The 26,356-nt window shown below is 35.7% G+C and overlaps 1 protein-coding gene across 2 annotated transcripts in view; it reads right to left on the reverse strand.

Moving 5' to 3' along the window:
- Ift56 (intraflagellar transport 56) overlaps positions 1-26,356 on the reverse strand; it is a 45,409-nt gene that overhangs the window by 5,733 nt on the left and 13,320 nt on the right. For both annotated transcript variants that reach the window (XM_047562730.1, XM_047562731.1), the window contains exons 6-17: positions 25,021-25,166; positions 23,976-24,147; positions 17,261-17,335; positions 13,234-13,336; positions 11,399-11,454; positions 9,619-9,672; positions 9,088-9,151; positions 7,613-7,701; positions 7,296-7,379; positions 6,403-6,472; positions 5,066-5,172; positions 1,212-1,345 (exon numbers count right to left, since the gene is read on the reverse strand). In XM_047562730.1, the coding sequence (XP_047418686.1) occupies positions 1,212-1,345; positions 5,066-5,172; positions 6,403-6,472; positions 7,296-7,379; positions 7,613-7,701; positions 9,088-9,151; positions 9,619-9,672; positions 11,399-11,454; positions 13,234-13,336; positions 17,261-17,335; positions 23,976-24,147; positions 25,021-25,166 (1,154 nt within the window). The remainder of the gene's footprint in view (positions 1-1,211; positions 1,346-5,065; positions 5,173-6,402; positions 6,473-7,295; positions 7,380-7,612; positions 7,702-9,087; positions 9,152-9,618; positions 9,673-11,398; positions 11,455-13,233; positions 13,337-17,260; positions 17,336-23,975; positions 24,148-25,020; positions 25,167-26,356) is intronic.

The raw sequence follows: 26,356 nt of genomic DNA on the forward strand, positions 1-26,356 counted from the left end.
TATTTGAATGAAGCTATGAGTCACTTAATTTATTGTAATCTAATGTCTTAGCATTTCATGAAACATCAAAAGGCAAAAGAAAAAACAGAATTATCAACCATATCCACTTCATTCATAATTCTTTGAGGCCTAAACTAAGACATGAAAAAGCCAATAGTTGAAAAAAAAAAAAAGGAGAAAAAAAGACTTTGCTTATGAAAATGGCTATTCCAGCACTGTGAACAACAACAAAAAGAAAATGGCCATTCATTTGGAACAAAAGATACATCTTGCCCTTCTATGTAAGAGTTGTAGCATATTCAGTGTTCTAGTATATATAATTTGGAATGATTTGATTCTATAAAAGCAAGACATTTCTGGAGGATGGTCAGAAATGACATCTTTATCCATTCATCTGTTGAAGGGCATCTAGGTAGGTTCCACAATCTAGCTATTGTGAATTGAGCTGCTATAAACATTGATATGTCTGTGTTACTGTAGTATGCTAATTTTAAGTCCTTTGGGTATAAATTGAGGAGTGGGATAACTGGGTCAAAAGGTGGGTCCATTCCAAGTTTTCTGAGGAATCTCCACACTGCTTTCCAGAGTGGCTGCATCAATTTGCAACTCTACCAGCAGTGTACAAGTGTGCCTTTTCCCCCACATCCACGCCAACATCTATTATTGTTTGTGTTCTTGATAATAGCCATTCTAATTGGCTGAAATCTTTATTTGCAGATAAGTGGATGGAATTGGAGAAATATCATGCTAAGTGAAATAAGCCAATCCCCAAACACCAAAGGCCGAATGTTTTCCCTGATAAGTGGATGATGATATGTAATGGGAGTGGGGGGTGGGGGTAAGAGAAGAATGGAGGAACTTTAGATTATGTAGAGGGAAATGAGGGGGGGGGTATGAAAAATGGTGGAAAGAGACAGATGTCATTACCCTATGTACATGTATGATTACACAAATGGTATGAGTGTACATAATGCACAACCATAGAAACGAAAAGATGTACCCCATTTGTATACAATGAATCAAAATGAAGTCTATAAAAATTTTTTAAATATTCACAGTTAAAAAAGAGAAATAACATCTTAACATTTTTTTCAGTATTATAAAATGTCATTATAACTTTAAGTTTTTAGAAGATACCATCCAAGAAAACAATTATTTCCCCTCACACACCAAAAATGAATAGTGGTAATATCTCCTGTCTATGTACTTACTTGGGTTCTCGCCCCGCTAAGATCATCTGGAAAATGCCCACACACGCACCCCTTTTGCCTTCCCAGTATTCAGGGTTGGGATCTAGCCTTTCTAGGACATCAAAAGCTTTGGCTGAGTAGTAAAACTGGCCCATCTAAATAAAAGAAAGTGTTATGGTAATAATTATACTGAAAAAATTAGACACTAAACATATAGATAACATAAAATAGAACCATGTGAAATAAGTGATATGAGTAATGACAATATTTTCAGTTAGCAAATTAAATTTCAACTAACTAAAATGAGAAGGAAAAGCACAGTTTGAAGACAGATTCAGTTTAAATCCATTTTAAATAGTGCAACTTTTTTTTTACATATAGCCAAGTTATACTGTCATCAAGCCTTGTTATTTCTTCTAATTATATTCCAATCTTGAGGATAAACCCTAAGTGACTGATTGAACTGGGGATTTTTCAAGTCTCTTTAATACATTCTTTTTATATTACTACTATGATTCATTTTATGTTAATCTGATCATGTTTAATTCAAGAGTGGTCTTTCCCTATTCTTAAATTCTCAAAATGCCTAGATGTATACTGACCTCTAGTCTAAACACTCAGTTTCTTAACTATGCAATCCATTTTGACAGACATTAGTCTAAACACTCAATTTCTTAAATATGTAATCCATTTTGACAGACATCTATCCTAAGTACACTACACATTCCTTGACCTCTTGGAACATGCTGAAGACCATTAAGTCTTGCTTTGATAAGTTTTTTTGACTGGCAATTATAAATGCATATTGCCAATAACTTAGGCTTCCAAGTTGCTGGGCACCCTCTTTACTCAGTGTGGTTTAGTTACTTTTCCATTCCTTCTATTAATGTTTGTCTAAAGATTTGGCAATTTCCTTAAGGCCTCTACTGCATTCTTAGTTTAACTCAATTTTCTACTTTACAGGGAAAACATAAGTTTCTTCCCTTCACTTCAAATAATACTTACACCTTCATTCATCTTCCCCTTCTTTCTGCCTAGCTCTAGCTCTTATTCTTTTCAAGGTTATTCCTTCTACTTACATTCTCTTAAAATATTTTATTATAAAATGTCACAAGTATAGAATGGCACAGGAAACATACATGTACAGCTTACTAAGTATAATGTGAATATGAATGTGTCCACCACTCAGATCAAGACACTGAAACAAAATAAAAGCTCTCTGTGTATCGCTGCCAGATCATAATCCTCTCCCTTCCCCATCAAAAGGTAACTACTATTCTTTTATGGTCATTAATTTTTTACTTTCTTTATAGTTTTGCCTTCAGTCCATATATTTTTAAACAATATAACTGAGATAATACTGCAATATTCTTTTGTGTCTTGCATCTGACTCAACATTATGTTTGTAAGATGCATTTACATTGCTCTAATTGGTTCATTTCTTTAAAAAACTTATTTTGAAATAATTACAGCTCTGTAGATAGTTACAAAGATAAGATAGAGGTTATCTGTACCTTTTATCCAGACTCCCCCAATGGTTATGGTTTATGTAACTACAGTACAGTATCATACTATCAAAACCAGGAAGCTGACATTGGTACTGTGTGTTGACTTGTCATTTTGCCACATGTGTGGATTCATATATGTACCACCACCATTAAGATACAGAACTATTCCATCACCACAAAGATTTGGTTATCATTCATAGTTACACATAGTTGCCGATCCCTGCTCACCATCCCTAACCTCTAGCAACCACATATTTGTTTTCTATCTGTATAATTTTGTCATTTCAAATAATGTTATATCTTTCTTTCTTTTTTGGTACTGGGGATCAAACCCAGGGGCACTTAACCACTAAGTCACATTCCCAGACCTTTTTAAAATATTTTATTTAGAGACAGGATTCTGCTGAGTTATTTAGGCCTTGCTAAGTTGCTGAAGCTGGTTATGAACTTGCAATGCTCCTGCCTCAGCCTCCTGAGCCACTGGGATTACAGGCGTGCACCACCATGCCGGAAAGAATGATATATATTTCACATACATATAAAAACACAGTAGGGGACCTTTTGAGATTGAATATCGGCACCAAGGGAGGCAGCATCCAGGTTTTCTTATCATTTTGTCCAGACGTGGAGACCAAAGGGAAGAGGCAGAAGTGAGGCTTAAAAGCCGTCAGCACTTAAACATTAGGAAATGGAGTCAGACTCCTCAGCATAGTTTCTTTTTGTTTGTTTGATGATTCACCTACATAAAGACTTTGTTTCCAGTTTGAGACTATTAAAGCTAAAGCTACTATTAACATTTGGGTGTTTGTGTGGATAGAGGTTTCCATTTCTCTGGGATAAATGTACAGGAGTGCAATTGCTGGGCCATCATCGTGTGTGTGTGTGTATGAGCCCTTCTACTGAATCATCAGGCTCGTGGGTGGCTATGAGATGACAGATAGCCAAATTGCTTTGCACAGTGGTTATTTTCTTTTGACTTTAACTCGATCCCACTCTTATCTCCTCTACAGCTTTACTCCACCAAAAATGCCTGTACTCTGTTGAATCTTTAATCTCCCTTTTCCTTAGCCTACGGTATAATTTTACCCATCATTGTAAAAGAAAACGAACTCCCCAACCCCACTTCCCTAAATTCAAAAACCCTGTTTTCCCTTTTAAGGTGACACCATAATTTTTTTCCTTATCCTCAAAATCACAGATTTAAAGTCTCTGGTCTACATGATTCTCATTGTACCTTTTTCCTAATTTGACTTTCTTCTCTACCAGCTACTGTCATCTCAGTTCTTATATTACTACCTAGGTGCAGAATTAACATTCCCCTTCCTTGGCTTGTGATAAATAGGAACTAGAAAAAGAATAATGAAAATCATTTTTCCTTTCCTGATTTTTCTAAATACTTTTCTGGGTTCACTCTGTGAATTTCCTATTCATATTCTCTCTATTGGGAGCTCCAATGATACTTGGTATTTAATACATCTAAAATTGAAATCATTTCCTGTCTCTTAATGTTTTCTTTCCCTCTGCCTCCCCTAACTTACTTAACCACATCGCTGCCCACCAAATCATGTTAAACCATTATTTTCAAGTTTCCAGTGTCTCGAATCCTTCTCTACTGGTGATTCGCTTCTTTTTTTGGTAATGATTCACTTTGAAACAAGCTGTTATTGATTAGCTTAACACTACATTCTCTTTATCTGACATTTTCCCATCTTTTCAACAGGATGAGATATTCTAAAAATAGAAATTTCTAGGATTTGAGGCTAATATTTTTTTAAATTTATAATCTATAGGATAAGACCCCAAACTACTTTTTCTGTCTTTTCAACTGCCCCCAACACATCTCCCCCCAATATCTCTCTCTCTCTCTCTCTCTCTCTCTCTCTCTCTCTCTCTCTCTCTCTCTCACACACACACACACACACACACACACACACAAACCAGTTAACTATGACTATTTTCTTATCACTTTTTCTGGTTCCTTTGCATTTTCTGTCTAACACTTATACCTTAACATTCCTCAAGGTCTGGTTTGTAACTCTTCTCACTTTATTTCCTTACTTGGTAAATCTCACTGTCTTTAATGCTTTCAATTACTACTTAAATGTTGACAATGATTCCCAACCTATGTCTCTAGACATAATTTCAGAATCAAATTTTCAACCACCAGCTGAATCCATGAATGATATATCTATAAATATTGTCTACCTCTGAGTTCAGTTAATTTATAAAAGGACATTTCTGATATCACTATGCAAAAATCTTCTCACCAATAACCACTTCGGCTCCAGGATACTTTTCCCTAATATTCAGCCGCTGTGGCAGTGTAATGCTCATCTTCAGTTTTCTCTTTACTAGACTCAGACTTACCTTGTAACAGTCATTAGCAATGAGCTGTAAGAGACTAAAGGACTCGCCAGAGGTTTCCATCTTGAGATAAAGTTCCCAGGCTAGTCTTGGTTTCTTATTCATGATATCTATAAAAGCAAACAAATATTTATGGTTTTTAAGTGAAAAAGAAATAATTTCTGGTCAGGTGTGGTGGTGTACACCCATAATTCCAGCTACTAGGGAGGATGAGGCAGGAGGATTGCAAGTTTGAGGTCAGCATGGGCAACTTAGGGAGACCTTGCCTCAACATAAAACCTTAAAAGGGCTGGGGATATAGCTCAGTGCTAGAGTAGTTGCCTAGTATACATGAAGCTCTAGTATGCATGAGGTCGTCAATCCTAGTACTGAAACAAAACAAAACAAACAAGCAAACCGAGAGAGGAAAAAAGAAAGGAAAGGAAATAACTTTTACATCTTGTTATTCTATGAATTTATATCTATATCCTAAATATATAATGTAGTTGTAGAATACCCTTACATGGAAAGCTAGCAATGTTGGCATGAAGTTGGCTTCTATTGGAATTTTACATTTAAAATATTTCAGACTCACATATCTTTTAGATTGGGTTGATTTCTTGTAGTTTCCACTTTTGCCAATTTGCTTAAAAGAGGACACCTATCATTCATTCAATCCTATTCATAGTTTCAGTTCACTTAGAAAACCTAACTGCTGGGCTGGGGTTGTAGAGCACTTGCCTAGCAAGTGTGAGGCACTTGGGTTTGATCCTTAGCACCACATTAAAAAAATAAAAATAAATAAATAAATAAAGGTATTGTGCTCATTTACACAATGTTCAACAAATGTTCAAAAAAAGAAAACCTAACTGCTAAAAAATTTTAGCAAAAAATCAGTGCATATTTGAAATCTGAATGGAAAAAAGGAGCAAGAAAAAATAATGAGAGAGCTTATACGTTATATAGTGTATTAAGAAACTGCATTTTTGACATTTTGGCACTTTTTGGGCCTACAAAGTGAAAAGGTAAAATCAGAGTGTATCATTTCACAAAAAACACTGAACACTGAGAGTCTGGAAACCTTAACGAGCTAGAAGAACTTGACATTTTTCAGAACTATAAGTACTAGGTCAGTGATGAATGGTGGAACTAATCATAGGGCGAACTTACATAACACATTCACATGGCAACTCTTACTGAGTAGCACTAACAACCTTTAATTTCAGTGTTTACTCATTCTATAGAACAAAATACAAAAAAAAATTTTAAAGATTACAAAATGCTTAATGTAATTTTCAAAACATTGTAAAATAAGAAAAATAAAAGGAGAATTATTACTGTATATTTAAAAGAAGACTCACAGCACCGAGCTAACCAACTGAGGTAAATGTAATCATTTTTCAACTTCTCGCTTTGGATCAAGAGAAACACCTGCAACAAGAGGAAAGAAAAGGAATAAACTGGAGAATGGTTTTGTAGTCAAAATATACATTACCAGCTTGCCTTAGACTGATAATCACTGTACTTTTATAGATTAATAACAAAATTAAGCTGAAGAATTCAAATGAATTATTTTGAAAATTTCAAACAAATCAATCTATAGAGTTTGAAATCAGGACAGTGATTGGCCCTGGTGGAAGGGGGACTGACTTATAAAGGAGAGGAGGGGTTTTGAGGGTTATAATGATATTGTTTCATGATCTAGGTGATGGTAACATGGGTATGTCACTTCATGAAAATTCATCAAAGGGTATAACTTGAAATTTGTATACTTTTCTATACATGTTATATACTTTTATAAAACTTATCAAAAAAGAAGTAAATATTAATGTCATAAAACCTTTGTGTCTAGTCACATTGTAGTTTTTAATGGAATCTAAGAAAAAAAGAATCTTTAATATTCTTTACCCTTGACCATTAATTTTATGAGAAAAAGATGAAGATGCTTTTAGATAGAATTATTCAAATGTCTTCAAAAGCAAGTGCCTTGCCAGGTATGGTTGCTTACACCTGTAATCCCAGGGCCTTGGGAGGTTGAGGCAGGAGAATCGGGAGTTTAAGCCAGCCTTAGCAACTTAGTGAGGCCCTAAGCAACTCAGCAGAATCTTGTCTCTAAATAAAATATTAAAAAGGGCTGGGGATGTGGCTCAGTGGTTAAGCACCCCTGGGTTCAATCCCTGGTACCTAAAAAAAATCTGGTGCTTTAGTAAATGTCATTCTTTAAAAAAAAAAAAAAAAAAAAATTGGTACCCACCTCTTCACCCTCACTGGTATTACCTGTTGCTGCTTTGGCTTGGGCATAATTAAAGTTAAAGATGTCATCATTATAGAAGTAACTCTGAAAAATATCCCAAGGGTGGGCATTATGTTAAAAAGCATTAACATATAAAATATAAAACCATTAGTTACATTGGATAAATATAAAATAATCTCAAGGAATTGGGCTAATTCCTTGATGTTACTAATGCCACCAGAGAAAAAGGGCTATCTTATCTATAAGAGTATTTTAACTTCTGACATTTTATTTATAGTATTTCATACATACAGTCATCTAGATAATTCTATACTTACCTTAAATGAATTGAGGTAAATCAAGACATCATCAAACTGCTTAAGCAGGAAGAAACATGAAGCCATGCATTGCCTCCCTGGTATTGTATCTGAAATGGAGGGGAAAAAGAAACCATGTAAGTTAATGAAACTAAAAGCTCTCTTTAGCTGAAATTGAGTTATTTTACAACTTAGATATAAGAATATATTCTAAGACATCTTTCTAGATTCTGCAATTACAGATTATGTTTAGTGGATCAAGCCCCAGAAAAACAGAGGGCACAGCACCTGAGTGACTAATAATCTCTCTGGGGGTTAACTCCCAAAGTACAAAATGAACAAGTACTCTGCAGGTACACTGGTTACAGTATTCCCTAGATCATTTTTAGGGACTTTGATTCTCTTGTCCAACTCTAACATCCATACACTTAATGTGTCTTGATCTCCTTTATCACTTGTCTAAGACAACCTAGCACTTCCAATCTCAAATGGAGAAATAACTTGTCTTAGAATCAGTTGATTCTTATCCCAATCCAACTTTCTGTCTGGTATCAGTCTCCTATTTGAGGTAGCAAAGGACTAGTATAACCCTGACCCCTGCCACTGGCATTCCCAAGACTCTACCCAGTTCAATATTTTTTTTCATAGCACTTATAACCTATTTATGTCTTATGTTCCCAGTCTATCTGTTCCACAAGACTGTAAGTTCCATAAGGTAGGGAGTTTTGTTCATTTTGTTTACTGCCACATCCATCCCCAATACCTCAATATAGTTTTGTTAGATGAATGAATGAATAAAGCAGGGAAAGGAAATGTTATTCCACAAACAGTATTGATGAAACAGTTGTGAATATCCCAGGGGCAATAAAAATATTTAACAATCAGTTCAGCATGAATAACATTAATCAGAATAGATGTCAGTTATAGACCACTGGTATATGCAGCCAGATCAATTCATACTGTCTATCATCCCTTTTTATAGTCCTTTCTCAAATCTTAAACTGAATTTTGAAATCAATACTTTCATAATACAAATGAAAGACCATTACTTGGAAATATATGTGAACATAGGTTGCTACAACAGTAAAACACTTTCTGAATGCTTTTATCCACTATTTATCTAAGCTTAATATCCATGTGAGAAATTATTACAGAAAAGATTAATATTAAATATTTTAATTTTTTTATATGGGCAAAAATGCCACATATTTTTCACTCAAAACATATCTGCAAGATGATCAATTATATAAAGAACTGTTGAAAATTCAATAAAAAGTAACAATTCATATCTAAAAATGATTCAAACTTTTAAAACACTCATGATCTAAAGAGTAAATATTTATTTATTTATTTATTCTCTCATTCCACTTTAACTAAGATATTCAGAAAAGATAATTCCAATATTCTGACCTTCTACTTCATAATGTGAAATGTATGTATGTATGTATATATATCCACTTGTGTGTCATGGTCATTAGTATAGATTTCAAACATACCACATTCGCTGGCCGATCCTCCCACCAACTGGAAGAACTGCTGGGCAATTTTCATATGATCCCTCTGAAAAACAAAACAGCTGATGCAGAAGATATGGTAAAACTATTTTATTTGTATTACACTTGATGTTTCTACCATATTTGTCAAGATCTAACATATATCCTTGTTTTAAGTCATGACTAAAACAATATTGATTCTTACAAGCATAAGCAACTATAAAATGATAATCTGAAACTGAATGACAACATTGTGTCGAATTACAACTAAAAAAAAAGAATAGGACTCTTTTTAAACAAAGCATCAATTTTTAGGGTTAAAGCTTTCTTTTTCTTTTTCTTTTTTGTCTCTAACAACAGATTTTTTTTTTAAACAATGGAAACTAGATTGGAGATTTTGAAGAACTAAAAGGAACTGTAGAAGAGCCTGGGGTGGGGGTAAGCTTGTTACTGGTGCACTTTGATATCCGTTTTGGTCATTTCCACACATCGATAACTTTGCAAACTATGGATTACCAGTAAATTCATACTCACCGAACCCATTTCCTGACCAAGGGCTGCATTAACCACTCCTTTGAGGATATACTCCTGGAAATGTACAATAACACTGATTAAGAAGAAGTACAGCGGTAAGATAGTTATCTTTCTAGTTAATCCCTTACAGCAGCATGGCATTCCATACACTGAGTACTTTTCTCTGTTCTGTCCCTGGCTTGAATGAAAGAAGTAGGAGACTTTCATTTCATTTCCAGTAGGCATGTATCCATACAATAGAATTCACCATTATTTGTAAACTCCAACCTATTTTTTTCTTTGTACTGAGGACTGAACCCAGGGGTGCTTAACCATTAAGTCACATCTCCAGTCCTCTTTTTTTTTTTTTTTTTTTTTTCAGTTTTTTTGTAGTTGTAGATGGACAGCATGCCTTTATTGTATTTGTTTATTTTTATGTGGTGCTAAGGATTGAACCCAGTGCCTCACAAGTGCTAGACAAGCATTCTGCCACTTAGCTACAGTCCCACTTCAGCCCTTTTATATATATATATATACTTTTTTTTTTTTTTTTTTACTTTTTGTGGTGCTGGGGATTGAACCCAGGGCCTTGTGCTTGCGAGGCAAACACTCTACCACTTAAGCTATATCCCCATTCCCTTTTTAATATTTTATTTAGATATATCCCCAGTCCCCCTTTTTTATATTTTATTTAGAGACAGGGTCTTGCTGAGTTGCTAAGTGCCTTGCTAAATTGCTGAGACTGGCGTTGAACTTGTGATCCTCCTGCCTCAGCCTCCAGAGCCACTGGGATTATAGGCATGCACCAACACACCCAGTTAACCTTCCAATCTTAATAACAGTGGAAACTCCAGGAAGTAAGTTTTGTACTTCAGTTAAAGGGGGAAAAACCCCAGTAAGATGTTTCTGTGATCATTTTTACTACCCTATCAGTCACTGCTATTCTGTGTTCAAATCACGTATATATTTCCTTTTTCCAATGTTATAATACCTTCCTTTGCTAGTGATCCTTTTCCTAAAAAAAAAAAAAAAAAAATCCTTTGATTCATATTTGTAAGACATTCTTTCTTTTGGAGTCTGGGGCCTCATCTATATCCCTGTTTTCAAACTTGGTTTAATTCTTTAATAGATACCTTCCTTAGCAGGTTTATCAATTTTTATTTAAAAGTGTTCATTAAAAAATAGCATAAAAGTTGCTGAAACTTTTTTAAAGACATTTTTTTAGTTGTTGATGGACCTTTATTTTATTTAGTTATATGCAGTGCTGAGAATTGAACCCAGTACCTCACATGTGCTAGGCAAGTACTCTACCACTGAGTCACAACTCCAGCCCAGATGATGAAACTTTTAATACATTTGAGACACATAATTGTTTATACTCCAAGAAGTCTGGCAATATTTTCATTCAGTCCTTCATTCAATAAAGGGAATACCTACTATGTACTTAGCATATATAATGTTAGAGCTACAGTACAGATAAAGTCCCTAACTATAAGAAATTACAAACCTAATGGGGGAGAAGGACAAGTTGCAATTATACTCATGAGGTAAGTGTGTATACCTGTTAGTTTCATCAAAATTATATATTTTAATATTTTCAAACTTTAACTTTTTGAGGAATCAACTTCATGTAAGGGAGTTTAACCACATCAAAAAGCCCAGAACATTGATTCTCATATCAAGTCTCATAAAACATTCCTAGATCAATACACATGGTTTCTCTGGGGATTCTACAAGCAGGACTTTTCTCTAATATGCCCAGCTATAGTTCCAAAGTTCTACTTTCCACATTCTCAATTACCTGAGGAGTAGTAGGCTCCAGATCCTTAATTAAGTTATAAGCTTCCTGTACATCATCTGAAATTTAAAAAATAAACATATCAATGTATTCAAGCAAACCCTCTGAAGCAGTCCCAAAAAAGATAAAATCTTCAGTATTCAAATTTTCACAGAAAATAGGATTGAAGATACAGCTCAGTGGTAGAGCACTTGTCTCACATGTGTGGGTCCTGGGTTTGATCCCCAGCCCTGTGAAATACATATTCACAGAAAGTATAATCTGTTTCATCTGCCCTCTAATTCTCCATCAATTTGTTGGAGAATCTTGCATAGTTATACTAAAGATAACCAAATATCCTTAGAAAATTCATATTAAACCATGAGACACCTAAAATATGTTAAAGCTAAGAATATGAACTGGGTATCATATGGCAACGGCATTGTTTTTAGGTAAGAAAAATGACCATTTTAAAAAAAGACATATATTAAGTATATAGGAATGAAATGATGAAGTCTAAGATTTGCTTTAAAATTTTCAGGAACAAAAAATTAAGTGATGGATACAAAAGATTGGCAATATCTTAAAAATTATTAAATCTGGAGTATTTGGGTATTTATTATACTATTTACTTCTGTTTCCATTTAATATTTTTCATAAAAGCTGGGAATAGTGGTGCACACCTGTAATCCCAGCAGCTTGGGAGGCTGTGGCAGGAGGACTGCAAGTTCAAAGCCAGTCTCAGCAACTTTGAGAGGCCCTAAGCAACTTAGCAAGACCCTGTCTCAAAAAAAAAAAAAGAAAGAAAAGAAAAGGGCTGGGATGTGGCTCAGTGGTTAAGTGCCCCCCTTAGTTCAATCCCTGGTACCAAAAAAAGAAAAAAATATTTTCATAATAAACTAAATTTATAAAATATATATGTTTCTTTAATTCTTGTCCAAAAGCATTTCTTTTTACTTCTATATAAAACAGAGGAGTCTGCTTGCAAGTCCATATGATCATTTTAATGAACACATTTTCCTCAATGAGGAACATGTTGTCTGATTGGCTTCTACCATGTACCTAAAAAGGCCCACACTGTTGTCTGAAGTTCATGACAGACTGCCGCCACCAATGCATGGCAGCCATTACCCTGTACTGGTAACTCAGGCAGGTGTCCAACAGTCTTAACTTTGCTTAGGGTCAATAAATACCACATTCTCTTTAAAATCAAAATGTTTCTCATAAGATGCCTGGGGTACAAAGAAACAGAAAGGCAGACAATTAGAATAGATTTTAAAAGTTAATGATTATTTTAAAAAGACACAAGAAAATGTGAATATGTATTATATATAAAAAAGAACTAGAAAAAGGAAGAACTACTACAAGGGAAATGGAAGAAAAACAATGAAAAATCAAAAGAGAATAGATAGAAGACAGAACAATAAGAGGAAAAAGAAAAAACAAAGGAGAAGTAGGTAACAACAGAAGAGGAAAGAAGATAAAAAGAAAAAGCACTGCTGGGCAAAGTGGTGCATGAGGCTGGGGAGGCTGAGGCAGGAGGATCAAGAGTTCAAAGTCAGCCTCGACAAAAGCAAAGAAGGCACTAACCAACTCAGTGAGACCCTGTCTCTGAATAAAAATATGAAGTAGGGCTGGGGTTGTGGTTCAGTGGTCGAGTGCCCCTGAGTTCAATTCTGGTACCAAAAATAAAAAAGATGATAAATAAGCACCAATAAATTCGTTTGTTATGTCCTATGAACTTGTTGCAAATATTACCTTTGGAAGTATTACAGATTTAAAAATTTAAGCAAGTAGTTCAATCAGAGGTTAAATATTCTAAAATATCTCATTATAAGACCATAACAATTTTTTCTTACCTTGACGAAGGTAGTAAATCACCAGGTTTAGCCTAGCTTCAGGAATGACATCAACCAGGGGTGGTAAAACCTGTAAGGCCCCTTCACCTCCTCGGAAAACAACCTAGAGATAGAGAAATGATGTTACTGTGGCATGTATATATTTATTAGTGAAAATGTTTAAAAATTGGTCGACTTACTGCCTAACTAATTCCTATGCTTCTTACTCTCTCCTCTTTTTCCTCTGCTCTACTTTTGATTCTTCTTAACACCTCCACAGTCACATTCTTAACCCTTTCCTTTCTTCTACTTTTGCTTTTGTGGTCCTGGTATTAAACTCAGGGGTGCTTTAGCGCTAAGCTTGCTCTCCAGCCCTTTCATGTTTTGTTTTGAGACAGGCTCTCACTATGGTGCTGAAGGTGGCCTCTAACTGTGGGTTCTCCTTTCTCAGCCTCCCAAGTAGCTGGGATTAAATGAGTCAAAGTGGGCTATATGTGTGGCACATAGCAGATAATATTTTTTTAAATGAATTCAGTTAATATTCATTAGCATCTCCTACATGCCTGCTTTCGTAATAAGTACTGGGGTTACAGCAGGAACAAGTCACTCACTCCCCTGCTACCGTACAGACTGTTCAAGTGGGGAACAAATAAATGTTATCAGATGATAACAGGTGCTATAGAGAAAAGCTAAGAAACAAAAAGCAGAAAAACCATCCGTGAGAAGACAATTGGTTTTGTACTGTTGTATTTCCAGAGCCTATCTGCAGTAATTCCTTGTTTTCCCAAGATAACTCCTTTGTCTGTCTTCTTACTTTATTTATGTATATATGTATGTATGTATTTACTTATTTATTTACTTTTTTATTTATTGGTACTGGAAATTGAACCCAGGGGTGCTCCACAACTGAGCTGTAACCCAACCCCTTTTTATTTTTTATTTTGAGACAGGATCTTGCTAAGTTGCTAAGATGGCCTTGAACTTGTGCTTCTCCTCTCTTAGCCTCCTGAGTAGCTGTGATTATAGGCAGGCATCACCACAGCAGGCTCTCCTGCCTTTTAAAAATACACGCGCGCGCGCACACACACACACACACACACACACACACACATTTAGTTGTAGATGGACACAATGCCTTTATTTATTTTCATGCGGTGCTGAGGATCAAACTCAGTGCCTTACACATGGTAGGCAAGTGCTCTACCAGTGAGTCACAATTCCAGTCCCTCACCTGCCCCCTTGATACCATGACTCCTGACTCCATCTGCACCTTGTTTCTCCATTAATCAATGCATCTTCACTCTGGTCCTACTTCTCAACTTTAAACACACACAGGGGTTTTTGTTCTCTTGAAAAATCTTCCACTTGGCCCCACTGTTCCTTCAGATAGTGCCCTATTTTTCCTTCTTTCAATGCTATGGTTCTAAGTATGTAGCTTACTGCTTCTAATTTCTTCTTATCTTCTCATTCCTTAACCTCCTCCCCAAACTGGCTTTTTCTTTCAGCACATTAGTAAACATACTCCTCAAGTCACAAATTAACCTATTTAACCAAATGCAAAGAACTTTTCTGTCTGCTTGCTCCATGTGTGTCTGCAGTTTTGACACTGTTGACTTCAACATGACAATATGAATAACAGCACCATTTACTAAATGCTTACTACAGACTGAGCATCCTTAATCTACAAATCCAAAATCTGAAACTTTTTGAGTACTGACATGATGCTACAAGTGGAAAATTCCATATGTGATCTCATGTGACCGGTCATAATCAAAATACAGGCTGACTAAAAATATGATATAGGTTAACTCCAGGCTATGTATAGAATGTATAAATGAAACATAAGTGAATTTCAGGTTTAGACTTGGGTTCCATCCCAACACACCTTGTGTATGCAAATATTTAAAAATTCTGGAATCTGAAACACGTTTGATTCCAAGATTTTCAGATAAGTGATAATCTGTATTTGCTACATACCATGCAAAGCACCTTATACACATTACTTTATTACTCTTCATACAAGAGTTAAGTACTTCAATTTTCTCTATTCTACATATGAGAACACTGAAACCCAGCAATGTTAAGTGACTTACCTAAAGTTACAAAGTTAGTACATGATAGTTTGATTTTGACCTCAAATCTGACTTCAAAAGTTGATATTCTTCACAATTATTTATATTGCCTTAACACTTTTCACAGTTTTTTAAAAGATATAGAAATAATATATGGTTATTGGGGAAAAACGTAAAGGCAACATTTCAAAAGAAAAAAGGGGAAATTTCTATATTCTCACTTCCCTCTCTAATTTTACTCCTCAAGGCTAATCCCTGTTTACTATCTAAAGTGTTCCTTCCAGTTCTATGCACATATAGTGTTTCTTTACCTTGAGTGTATATGACATCCATCTAGTAAGATTTTAAGAAAATGAATGGTTGGGCCCCAATTCAACCATTAAATAAGAATCCCTGGAAGTTTGGGTGTGGTTGTATATACCTAAAGTCCTAGCTACTTGGGAGGCTGAAGTAGGAGGATCATTTGAGCCTTCGAGTTCAAGGCCAACCTAGGCAACATAGAAAGACACCGTTACCCCAGTATATATATAAGAATCCCTGGGGATAGAGTCCATAATTAGTTTCAAGAGCCTCCCAGGTGATTAAAGTGTGCAGTTTTAAGTGACATGACATTATTTAGGTTGGCCCTTCTTGTCTGCCCTTTCTTGTGTCATCTGCTGATGCTCCTTTCTCCAGCACATTAAATACAAATGCTCTTCTGAAATAATAAATTTCTGTTTTTAATCCTTCCATATATAATTGTCAGGACTTCAGCAAGTGAAAATCTTTATTTGCTAAGACTCCATGATAACTCTTAAACCTAGCTTTGAACCAAGAAGAGCTTTACCACTGAGCCACATCTCCAGGGATTTTTATATTTTATTTTGAGACTGGGTCTCACTAAGTTGCTTAGAGCCTCTACGTTCCTGAAGCTAGCTTTGAACTTGCAATCCTCCTGCCCCAGCCTCCTGAGCTGCTGGGATTACAGGTATGTGCCACCATGTCCAGCTCTAGTCTTGATCCCACTCCAAGCTTAATTCCAACCTGTTATCTCAAATGTATCATTCTCCATAAAAATATAATTGAATTTATAAATTAGTTTAGAACTGAAAAGATTAGAGGCAGGAGCCCATAAAAGAAGCTATCCAAATAAAACTTTATCTTTGATGGAGACCTGACCTAGAGAAGAAATGAAATTAATATAAGTCATTGCAAAGAAAGAAATATTACGGTTTAGTTACTACTTGATATTAGAGATAAAAGGAAGGGGAGAGTCTAAAATAGCTGTGGTTTTCAGCTTGGGGAATGGAAGAATCAGTGCTAAACAAACAGAAATCAGAAGGAAAAGATAAAGTTATTATTATCACCATTTTTAGATGAGGAAACTGAGACTCGGCAATATTACATAATTTGTCCAAAGTTCCCAGATATCTGAGTTGAAAGCAGCTGCTCTGCATCTTACTACATTACATGGTCAATAGAATCAAACTTAATCTGAACTCAGATTTTTTTTAAAGCAATGGTCATCATAATCTAGCCCTAAACTCAACCACTCTGCCCCAGCTTTAGGATTCCCCAGTGCAAACTTACTTCTAGTAAAATCAATGTTTGCAATCCTTCATATGTCACTGCTATTCAAGGTCCATGTCCTAGACTAGAAAGAACCCACTAAATCTTGGCCATCTTTCCAAGACCAGAAAATCTTCACCATTTTTTCTACCCACAAGGATATGTTTGTCTTTGCTCAAAAACCAAACATTTGGATCTACAGTGCCTTGAGCGACTTTCCAAAGGTAATATATTCCTGCTCTCCCAAGAAATATTTCCTTAAGGAAAGGGACTGATATCCTCATTTTCTCTTTTCTGAGTAAGGAGACAGTCCTTTGAAGAGGACCAATATATGTCGGGGCATCTCCTTTTATTCATCTTTCTAGTTGCTGGGATGTACCAAAGTAGAGTAGGGCTGAAGTCAGTCAAGACGGGAAACCGTTATTCACCAGATTGTGCCTGATGAGTTCTTTAGCAAATTCAAAAGACGAAGAAGCATTGTCCATCAAGCTTTTGAGTTCTGCCTGAAAATTAAAAAGCAAAGATTTATGAAAATAACAAGTTTATAGCTCTTATGCCACATATTTATATAATAATTTCTATTTTACAAAGAATTAAACAAGCCATTTCATTTGATCCTTATGACTATGTTAGTGTAATTACTATTCTTCACATTTTATAGATGAGCACAGCAAGGCTTATAAAAGGTAGAGTCTTGAATTTCATACTAAGTGGCAAGTTTGAAAAATAGCACACTCCTAGTGTTAGATTTTCTTTCAGTGCCAAAAGTGATAAAGAGCAAAGCCTTTAACAACTAAGTTCGATTCTTCAATCTGATCATTTCATCTATATTCTGATTCTCGTGGTTCCTCCTTCCTGCTAAACTGATTTTTAATTTACATAATGTAATTCAAGTGTCTTTTCCCTTTTGTCTTATCTAGGATAGCTCTTCTGTTTTCTCTTGCCCCCCTTGATTTACTCTAGAACAAATGGTCAGTCATTTCCACAGTGTCTTCACTAAGTCCTTAGGCTTATCCCCTTCTTTAACTTTCTGCTATTTCTACCTTATCAATCCATATTTTTAAAAATTTTTATTAGCTTTTTTAGTTATATATAACATTAGGATTCATTTTGACATAATTATAATAGCATGGAATATAATTTGCTTTAATGCAGTACTCTTTCTCTCTACTCTCTACTCCTCCCTCCCCGTTCCCCTCTACTTTTTTTTTTGTTTGTTTGTTTGTTTTTGTTTTTGTTTTTGGTACCGTGGATTGAACCCAACAATCTTCCTCTTATTCTTTTTCTACTCCCATTAGTGGGTATTTAAGATGTTCTGAATAAAATTGTTAAAATTCTTGATATTCTCACTGTCCTCTACAAACTCATTCCATTGGTCTTAGCTGGGAGTGCACACCTCTTTAGCAATCTTTTCTTTCCTTTCCTTTCCTTTCTTCCTTTCCCCTTCCCCTTCGCCTTCCCCTTCCCTTTCCCTTTGTGGTATTAGGGATTGAACCCAAGGCCTAACACGTTAGGCAGGAACACCATCAGTGAGCTACACCCGCTCCCCATCCTTTTATTATTTTGTCTTGAGACAGTGTCTTGTTAAGTTGCCCAGGCTGTCCTCAAATCTGAAATCCTCAGCTGGGATGATAGGCGTGTATACCCAAGCAACAATCCTTTTATTAATCTCTTCTTTGTTCACCACAGCAATTCCGAAGTTTGGTATAATATTAGGCTAGATTAGCAGGATTTTTGGGGGGTCCTTTTTGGACTCAAGATCCATTTTATACTCTTAAAAATTATTAAGGAGCTCAATGGGCTTTTGTTTATGTGATTTATAGCTATTGATATTTATCATAAAATAAATTAAAACAAATTTTTAAGTATTTGGTTAATCAAAAGAGTAGTAACAACTCTACTACATGTTAACACAAATATTTTTTATTTTAATAAAATTATATTTGCCAATGAAAATTTAGTGAGAGAAGTGGCTCTGTTTAACATTATTGAGAAATCTCCTTATTACTGTCTAGCTTAATATAAGATGAATAAGCAGGCAGGGCCAGCAAGAACCAAAGGTGAGACAAGAGAGCTGCCTAGGGACACAATGTAAGGAGGTGCTTTGTGCAAGTGGCGTGAGTGCCCCCACTTAAACTCCATTCCCAGGCAGCCTGCCTACCCCATTCTCTCCTAGCCCTCCTCCAAGCCCCCTACATGGGTTTCAGGGACTTTTGGGCTCCCAGATAACATTTTTTTAAATATTATTATATTTTTTATACCTTTATTTTACTTGTTTATTTTTATGTGATACTGAGGATTGAACCCAGTGCCTCACACATGCTGGGCAAGCACTCTACCACTGAGCTACAGCCCCAGACTGCCCAGGTAACATTTGATGGCCATGGGGCTAGATTATTCAAATTACTGCTCCTGCTGGGGGGGAAAAAACTTAAAAAATAGAGAAATTACTAAAACATTTTCTTAAGCATACCAAAGAGATGATAAGGAACTGTCAGGTCAAAAACAAAGGAGAAAGACTAAATCTAGAGAAGTAAGAAAGCACAGAAGTCATTTTTTACTCTGGAATCAGTTAGAACTTCTACTTGATCATCTTACCAGGCAAGAAGGACAAAAACAAAGCCTAGGGCCAGAACAAGGTGGGAAATCTAATAGGAGATCCTTGCCATGATCATCTGGGATTCCAAAGGGCCACACGGGCAAGGGAAGGATGGAACAGAACTAGAATAAGCCTTGTGCAGAATTACAGCTCAGTTAGAATCCTGTGGGCAGTTAGAATCTCAGTCCTTGGCTTTGGCTTAAGGTGGTCTCAGTCTGATATTTCTACCAAGCACTTGGTGGAGAGAATACATATTATTTAGAGAGGAAAGTATTCTCATTGCAGGTCTTAAGTTATTCCTATAAGTAATTTTTCAAATACTATGTCCAGCACATCAAGATAACCTGAAGGAAGGAAGGAAGGAAGGAAGGAAGGAAGGAAGGCAGGCTTCGAAATCTGAAACATTTTGAGTACTGGTGTGTTTTTCAGATTAAGGATGCTGAACTGGTAAAGTCTGTGCAAATATTCCAAACTTCAAAAAACTCTGAAACTTAAAACTTCTGGTTCCAAACACTTTCGGATAAAGGATACTCAACCTGCAACAAAATCTAATGGCCTTTTTTGTAATCTTCATCTTTATTGGTCTCTTTTGCATATCCTCCTTCTTTAAATGTAATTCTCCTTGTCAGTCATACTTTTAATTTCTCATTCAACCAACATACAGTTAGCATTAACTGTGTGCATACACTGTGCCTGGTCCTGGGTTACAAATGTCAAACAACTCAGTCCTTGCCTCCAGTAAGATTGTCTAGATTGAAGTAGTAGTAACTATCAAATGATAAGCATGATGATAGAGACACATATGCCAAAAGCAAAGAAGAAAGAACCTTAAATCTGCAGTAAATTTTAGTGATTAAGTCTCTAGGCTTTAGAGTCAGTTATACGTGTTTGAGACCTGAATTTGCCACTTATTATGTTAGTTGTGTAATCATTTTAAAAAAAATATTGTTTTAGATGTTGATAGACCTTTATTTTATTCACTTATTTATATGTGATTCTGAGAATCAAATCCAGAGCTTCACATATCCTGGGCAAGTGCTCTACCACTGAGCCACAACCCTAGTCCAAGTTGTCTAATGTTGGCAAGTTATTCAAAGTACTTTAAGAGTTAAATCAATCATTACAGATTATTTCAGGTCAGAAAACATTATTTTAAGAACAGAACACCACTAGTTTTTTTGATAAACTGAACCATATAATACAGAATTCATTTTACTGAAACTAGAAAAATGCCTGATTTAATAAGAACGCCTTGTTTGCTAGGTGTGGTAGCACATACCTGCAATTCCAGTCACTCAAGGCTGAGGCAGGAGGATTGCAAATTTGAGGCCAGCCACAAATGGTATGCCTTTACGCCATGTACAAACAGAAAAACAACATGTATCCCATTTGTTTACAATAAAAAAAAAAAATTTTGAGGCCAGCCTCAGCAACTTAGTGAGGCCTAAGCAATTTAGTGAGATGCTGCCTCAAAATAAAAAATAAAAAGGGATAGGGATGTATTCAGTAGTTAAGCACCTCTGGGTTCAATCCCCAGTACAAAAAAAAAAAAAAAAAAAAAAGACTGGTTTAATAAGATTATCAAAATTAAATAAAAACTATATCCTATTGCTACAAAAAGAGGTTGCATTTGTTTTTTGTACTCTCCATCCCATACCCTCTCTCCCTACTACCAAACACTGCTGTACTCAGGGGTGACTCTCCATCTGTTGAAGTGTGTCATAGTGCTCCTTGTAATTACTTTTTTCCATAAAATTTGTTTTGATACAGTTAATTTGCTGATTTAAATATCTACATCTATACATCTATGTGTAGATGAACATCCTATTATCTACCTAAATGTATACATGTGAATATGTGTGCACACATGTGTGTGTATATGTTGTGTGTATCTATATATAATGTTAAATTGCTTTATGTTAGTTAAAATGTTATTAAAATTGTGTTTTAGGGCTGGGATTGTGGTTCAGTGGTAGGGCACTTGCCTAGCATGTTTGAGGCCCTGGTTTCAATTCTTAGCACCACATATAAATAAGTGAATAAAATAAAGGTCTAAACAACAACAACAAAAATTTTTTAATTATATTTTATTTAAAATATGTTAACCGGGGCTGGAGAGATAGCTCAGTTGGTAGAGTGCTTGCCTCATAAGCACAAGGCCCTGGGTTCGATCCCCAGCACCACAAATAAATAAATAAATAAATAAATAAATAAATAAATAAATAAAATAAAATAAAATAAAATATGTTAACCTAAGACCCTTCACCAAATAGAAGAAAAAGTAGACCCGAATCTCCATCACATTGCTTAGGACCAGACTTCCTTAACAAGACCCCCACAGCACAAGAAATAAAAGCAAGAATCAATAAATGGGATAGATTCAAACTAAAAAGTTTTTTCTCAGCACAGGAAACAATTAATAATGTAAAAAGAGAGTCTACAGAGTGGGAGAAAATCTTTTCCACACACACCTCAGACAGAGCACTCATTTCCAAAGTTTATAAAGAACTTAAAAAACTTCACACCAAAAATACAAAGAACCCAATCAATAAATGGGCTAAGGAAATGGGCGGACACTTCACAGAAGATATACAGGTGATCAACAAATATATGAAAAAGTGCTCACCATCCCTAGTAATTAGAGAAATGCAAATTGAAACCACCCTAAGATTTCATCTAACTCCAATTAGGATGGCTATTATCAAGAACACAAGCAATAATAAGTGTTGGCATGGATGTAGGGAAAAAGGCACACTCATCCATTGCTGGTGGAGTTGCAAATTGGTGCAGCCACTTTGGAAAGCAGTATGGAGATTCCTCAGAAAACTTGGAATGGACCCACCATTTGACCCAGCTATCCCACTCTTCGGTTTATACCCAAAGGACTTAAAATCAGCATACTACAGTGATGCAGCCACATCAATGTTCATAGCAGCTCAATTCACAATAGCTAGATTGTGGAAGCAACCTAGATGCCCTTCAATTGATGCATGGATAAAGAAACTGTGGTATCTAAACACAATGGAATATTACTCAGTCATAAAGAAGAATAAAATTATGGCATTTGCTGGTAATGGATGAAGTTGGAAAATATCATGCTAAGTGAAATAGGCCAAGTCCCAAAACAAAAGGCCAAATGTTTTCTCTGATAAGTACACGACAATATATAATGATGGGGGGATGATGGGGAGAAGAGAAGAATGAAGGAACTTTGGATGGTGTAGAGGAAAAAGGGGTGGGAGGGGGTGAGGATGGAAAAACAGTAGAATGAAACAGACAGTATTACCCTATATATATGTATGATTACATGAATGGTGTGAATCTACATTGTGTACAATCATAGAAATGAAAAGTTGTACCCCATTTGTGTACAATGAATCAAAATGTGTCTGTAAAAATAAATATTTTATTTTATTTTATTTATTTATTTATTTTTTTTTTGCGGTGCTGGGGATCAAACCCAGGGCTTTGGGCTTGCAAGGCAAGCACTCTACCAACTGAGCTATCTCCCCAGCCCCCAAATAAATATTTTAATAAAAAATAAATAAATAAAAATAAAATATGTTAAATAAAAGGTGATGATAATGTATGGTCTCCTGTTTTCTCTCAATTTCCTATAAAAGTAGGCTACACATCCTTTATCCATAGACTTGTCAAGAAAATTAAATAATGGATATGAAGTGTTCTGCACAGTGCCTATAAGTTAGCCAGTTTCTCATTATTTATAAAATGTCTACATGCTTATCTCTTGGGATAACCCTGAAGAGAAGTTGAGGTGACTAAGCAGAGGAGGGAGGGTTGCAGCAGAGGGCATGGAGTGTGTGACACTGTGGCAGAAAGAGAGTAGGGCATGCCCAACAGGCTCAAGGACTGGAGTGGGGAGGACAAGAGGGACTAGAGTCAGGTAAACTATTCAGAGGGCCAAAATCAGAGGTGAGGGGCTCTTGGACTAGAGCAGTAGCAGACGAGAACCGGGGGACTGATAAAAAGAAATTTCTAGAATAAGTAACTGATAGGAACTGGCAGATGATTATATGGAGATGAAGAAAAGAGTGACATATGCACCAATTTTCTTATGTGGTTTACTGGATACGTACTGGTGACATTCATCCACACAGCCACAAACATATTTCAGAGGAAGAAGCTAACACACTTGGTTTTAAACATATTTAGGTTAACGCAGGGCATCTAGGTCAAATTATCTACAATAAATTAGACATAACAGAGAATTCAGAAGCCAACATTTTTAGAATGCCATCTGATAAACAAAAATATTTATACAATTAGGTTCTTAGAAAATCATGCTGGGAATGACCAGGGATATTAATCAAGACTTTCAGATGACAGGCGCTGGAGTTGTGGCTAATGGTAGAGCGCTTGCCTGGCATGTGTGAGGCCCTGGATTTGATACTCAACAGCACATGTAAATAAAAAAAAATTTTTTTTAAAGAAGAGTTATAGATAACAGAGATCAATGAGTAACTTAAAAAGTATGAAGTAACTCAAACCGGAGTTCAGTCAATTAGAAATAGTTCAATCACTACCTCAGCTGCTTTGCCATTGTAAAGGCGAAAATGATTACAGGCTTTCAGATTGAGTGCGATGGTACTATCAGGAATTTGCTGAAGGTAAACAGCCAAAACTTCTTGAGACACATCATAGTAATCCAACTTGTAGTAGCAAAGGGCCACATAAACATTGAGGGCAAGGTATTCCCTATTGGAGAAAAGAATTAACAGTTAACAGTCTATACCTCACAGAAATGTCAAACTACGAGCTCAAATGGACAACACGGCAAAGAGGACAGGTCAATATGTGCCCTGAAAGAAAGAAGACAAGATGCAATCAGCACAATTTTTCCTCCTTTTGCATTGTAATATTTGGGTATGTCGATATAAATAGAGTAAAAGATGGAAACTAGAGAGCAAGGGAAAAGTTCAGAATGTTCATACTGAAAAATTAACACACGCTATAACTGAACATAAAACAAAGGGCACCCCATAAAGAGAAGGGACAGAGAAGCTTGGAAAGAGGTCAAGTGTTAAATGATAAAGTTGGGATGCTAATTCTTCAAAATGGTTTATTTCTAATTTTGTCAGCAAGTTACCTACAATGTGATCACATCATTGAGATTGACCCATCTAGACCATGAATGTTCAAAAGGGGTAATATCACTACCAGAGGTAGTGGTTTTTATAAAAGTTGATTTTTTTTAAAGTTGATTTTTATAGGAGAGTGAAAAAATCATACTCATTTTGTGGGTAAACATAGACGAACATATAGAACATAAACATGTTATTCATATATAAGATATATATACACATACATATACATATTAAAATCTCATGGGGGGGCAATTGGAGAAAAAATGTCTACAAAGTCTCCTTAGAAGGGTAATAATGAAAAAGGTAGAGAAATACCAATCTAAACAATATCTAAGTAATTCATAATTGTATCAGATTATCAACTAAACAGATTTGAACATATGGTGCTACTAGATCCAAAGGACAGTAGGTCTTCAGCCAAACTTGTCATAAAAGAAACTAACAAAATGAAAGACATTTCAGGTAGGCATGAAAGGACACAGACCTGTTATCTAGCAGTATTCGCTTATATATATCGATAGCTTCTTGATAATGAGACCGCATATAGTGGATTGAGGCCAAACTGAGTTGGTCTTCTGTGATATCCTGAAGATTTTGATGAAAATTCATCAATTTTTTCTCATCATTGAACTAAAATTGTGAGAGAGGAACAGACATGTAAAGATTCACATTAGTGTAGTTAGAGAAATCAATACCTATGTGATACAGATTTGAACTCCTCTTCTGGCCACTGTATTTCTATTTTCTATTTCCCTTAGGCTCTGTGTTTCTGTGTTTTTCAGTCTCTCCAGAGAAAGAATGGAAATAACCTCAAGACAGAACCTTGGCAGCGAAAGCCCCCCCCCCCCCCCCCCCCGCTTCGAGTACTGGGGATTGATTCTAGAAGCCAGAGGTGCTTTCCCACTGTGCTACATCCCTAGCCCTTCATATTTTTTATTTTGAGACACGATCTCCCTCAATTGCTGAGGTTGGCCTCAAACTTGCAATCCTCCTGCCTTAGCCTCCCAAGTCACTGGGATTACAGGTGTGTACCACCTTACCTGGCTGGAAAGTCTTCAAATTACAGTTAATATTAATTACCTAACTCTCCACCTTCATCCGCTTACCTTCCTTTCTCTATATTTTTGTTCTCTCCACTCTCCCTCCCCCCACATCTCTGCCCTCCTCCTTTAACAATTTATCTGGTATTGTGTAACTCTTTCTTTTTGGTGGACAATATGTAATCGAAATGTATTTCTCATTGTGTAACTTAGTGATTACAATTTTTTATCTAGATTTTCTGTTCTAGATTTTTTTTCATCCTCTCTTTAGTTACTATGTATTGTTCAGGATGTCAGAATTCCATTCTAACCTTGTATATTTATTTTATTAAATGGCAGCTGCAAATAATGGCTGCCTTTTGCTTATACCTGGATAGAACAGATACATTTTGATAGTGACTCTTTATATATAGATTACTCATGCCTGCCTGGTGTAAAATTGGCTTATTTGCTTAAAAATTTTTAAAGAATCTGTGTCCACAAAACAATAAATTCTGAAGCTGACTTTTAGTTTGGTCAGTGACAAAAATTATATTACAGATAATCTTTCTTCATGGTGGTAGATACTGAACCCAGAACCTCGTCCATTCTAGGGTGAGCTCTCTCACTGAGCTACATCCCTATCACCTATTACAAGTAATTTTGTAAATTACTGTTTAATTTGTAAAATACATATTAATGTTGTCAGCTAATGAATGCCTATACTATAGTCTATAGACTGCATTCTAAACTCTGACTTGGGAAAGTCTTTATTGAGTCTAATTTTTCTTACCTGCCTGT

The sequence above is a fragment of the Sciurus carolinensis genome, chromosome 8 (assembly GCF_902686445.1).
Source record: "Sciurus carolinensis chromosome 8, mSciCar1.2, whole genome shotgun sequence".
Classification (NCBI taxonomy): domain Eukaryota; kingdom Metazoa; phylum Chordata; class Mammalia; order Rodentia; family Sciuridae; genus Sciurus; species Sciurus carolinensis.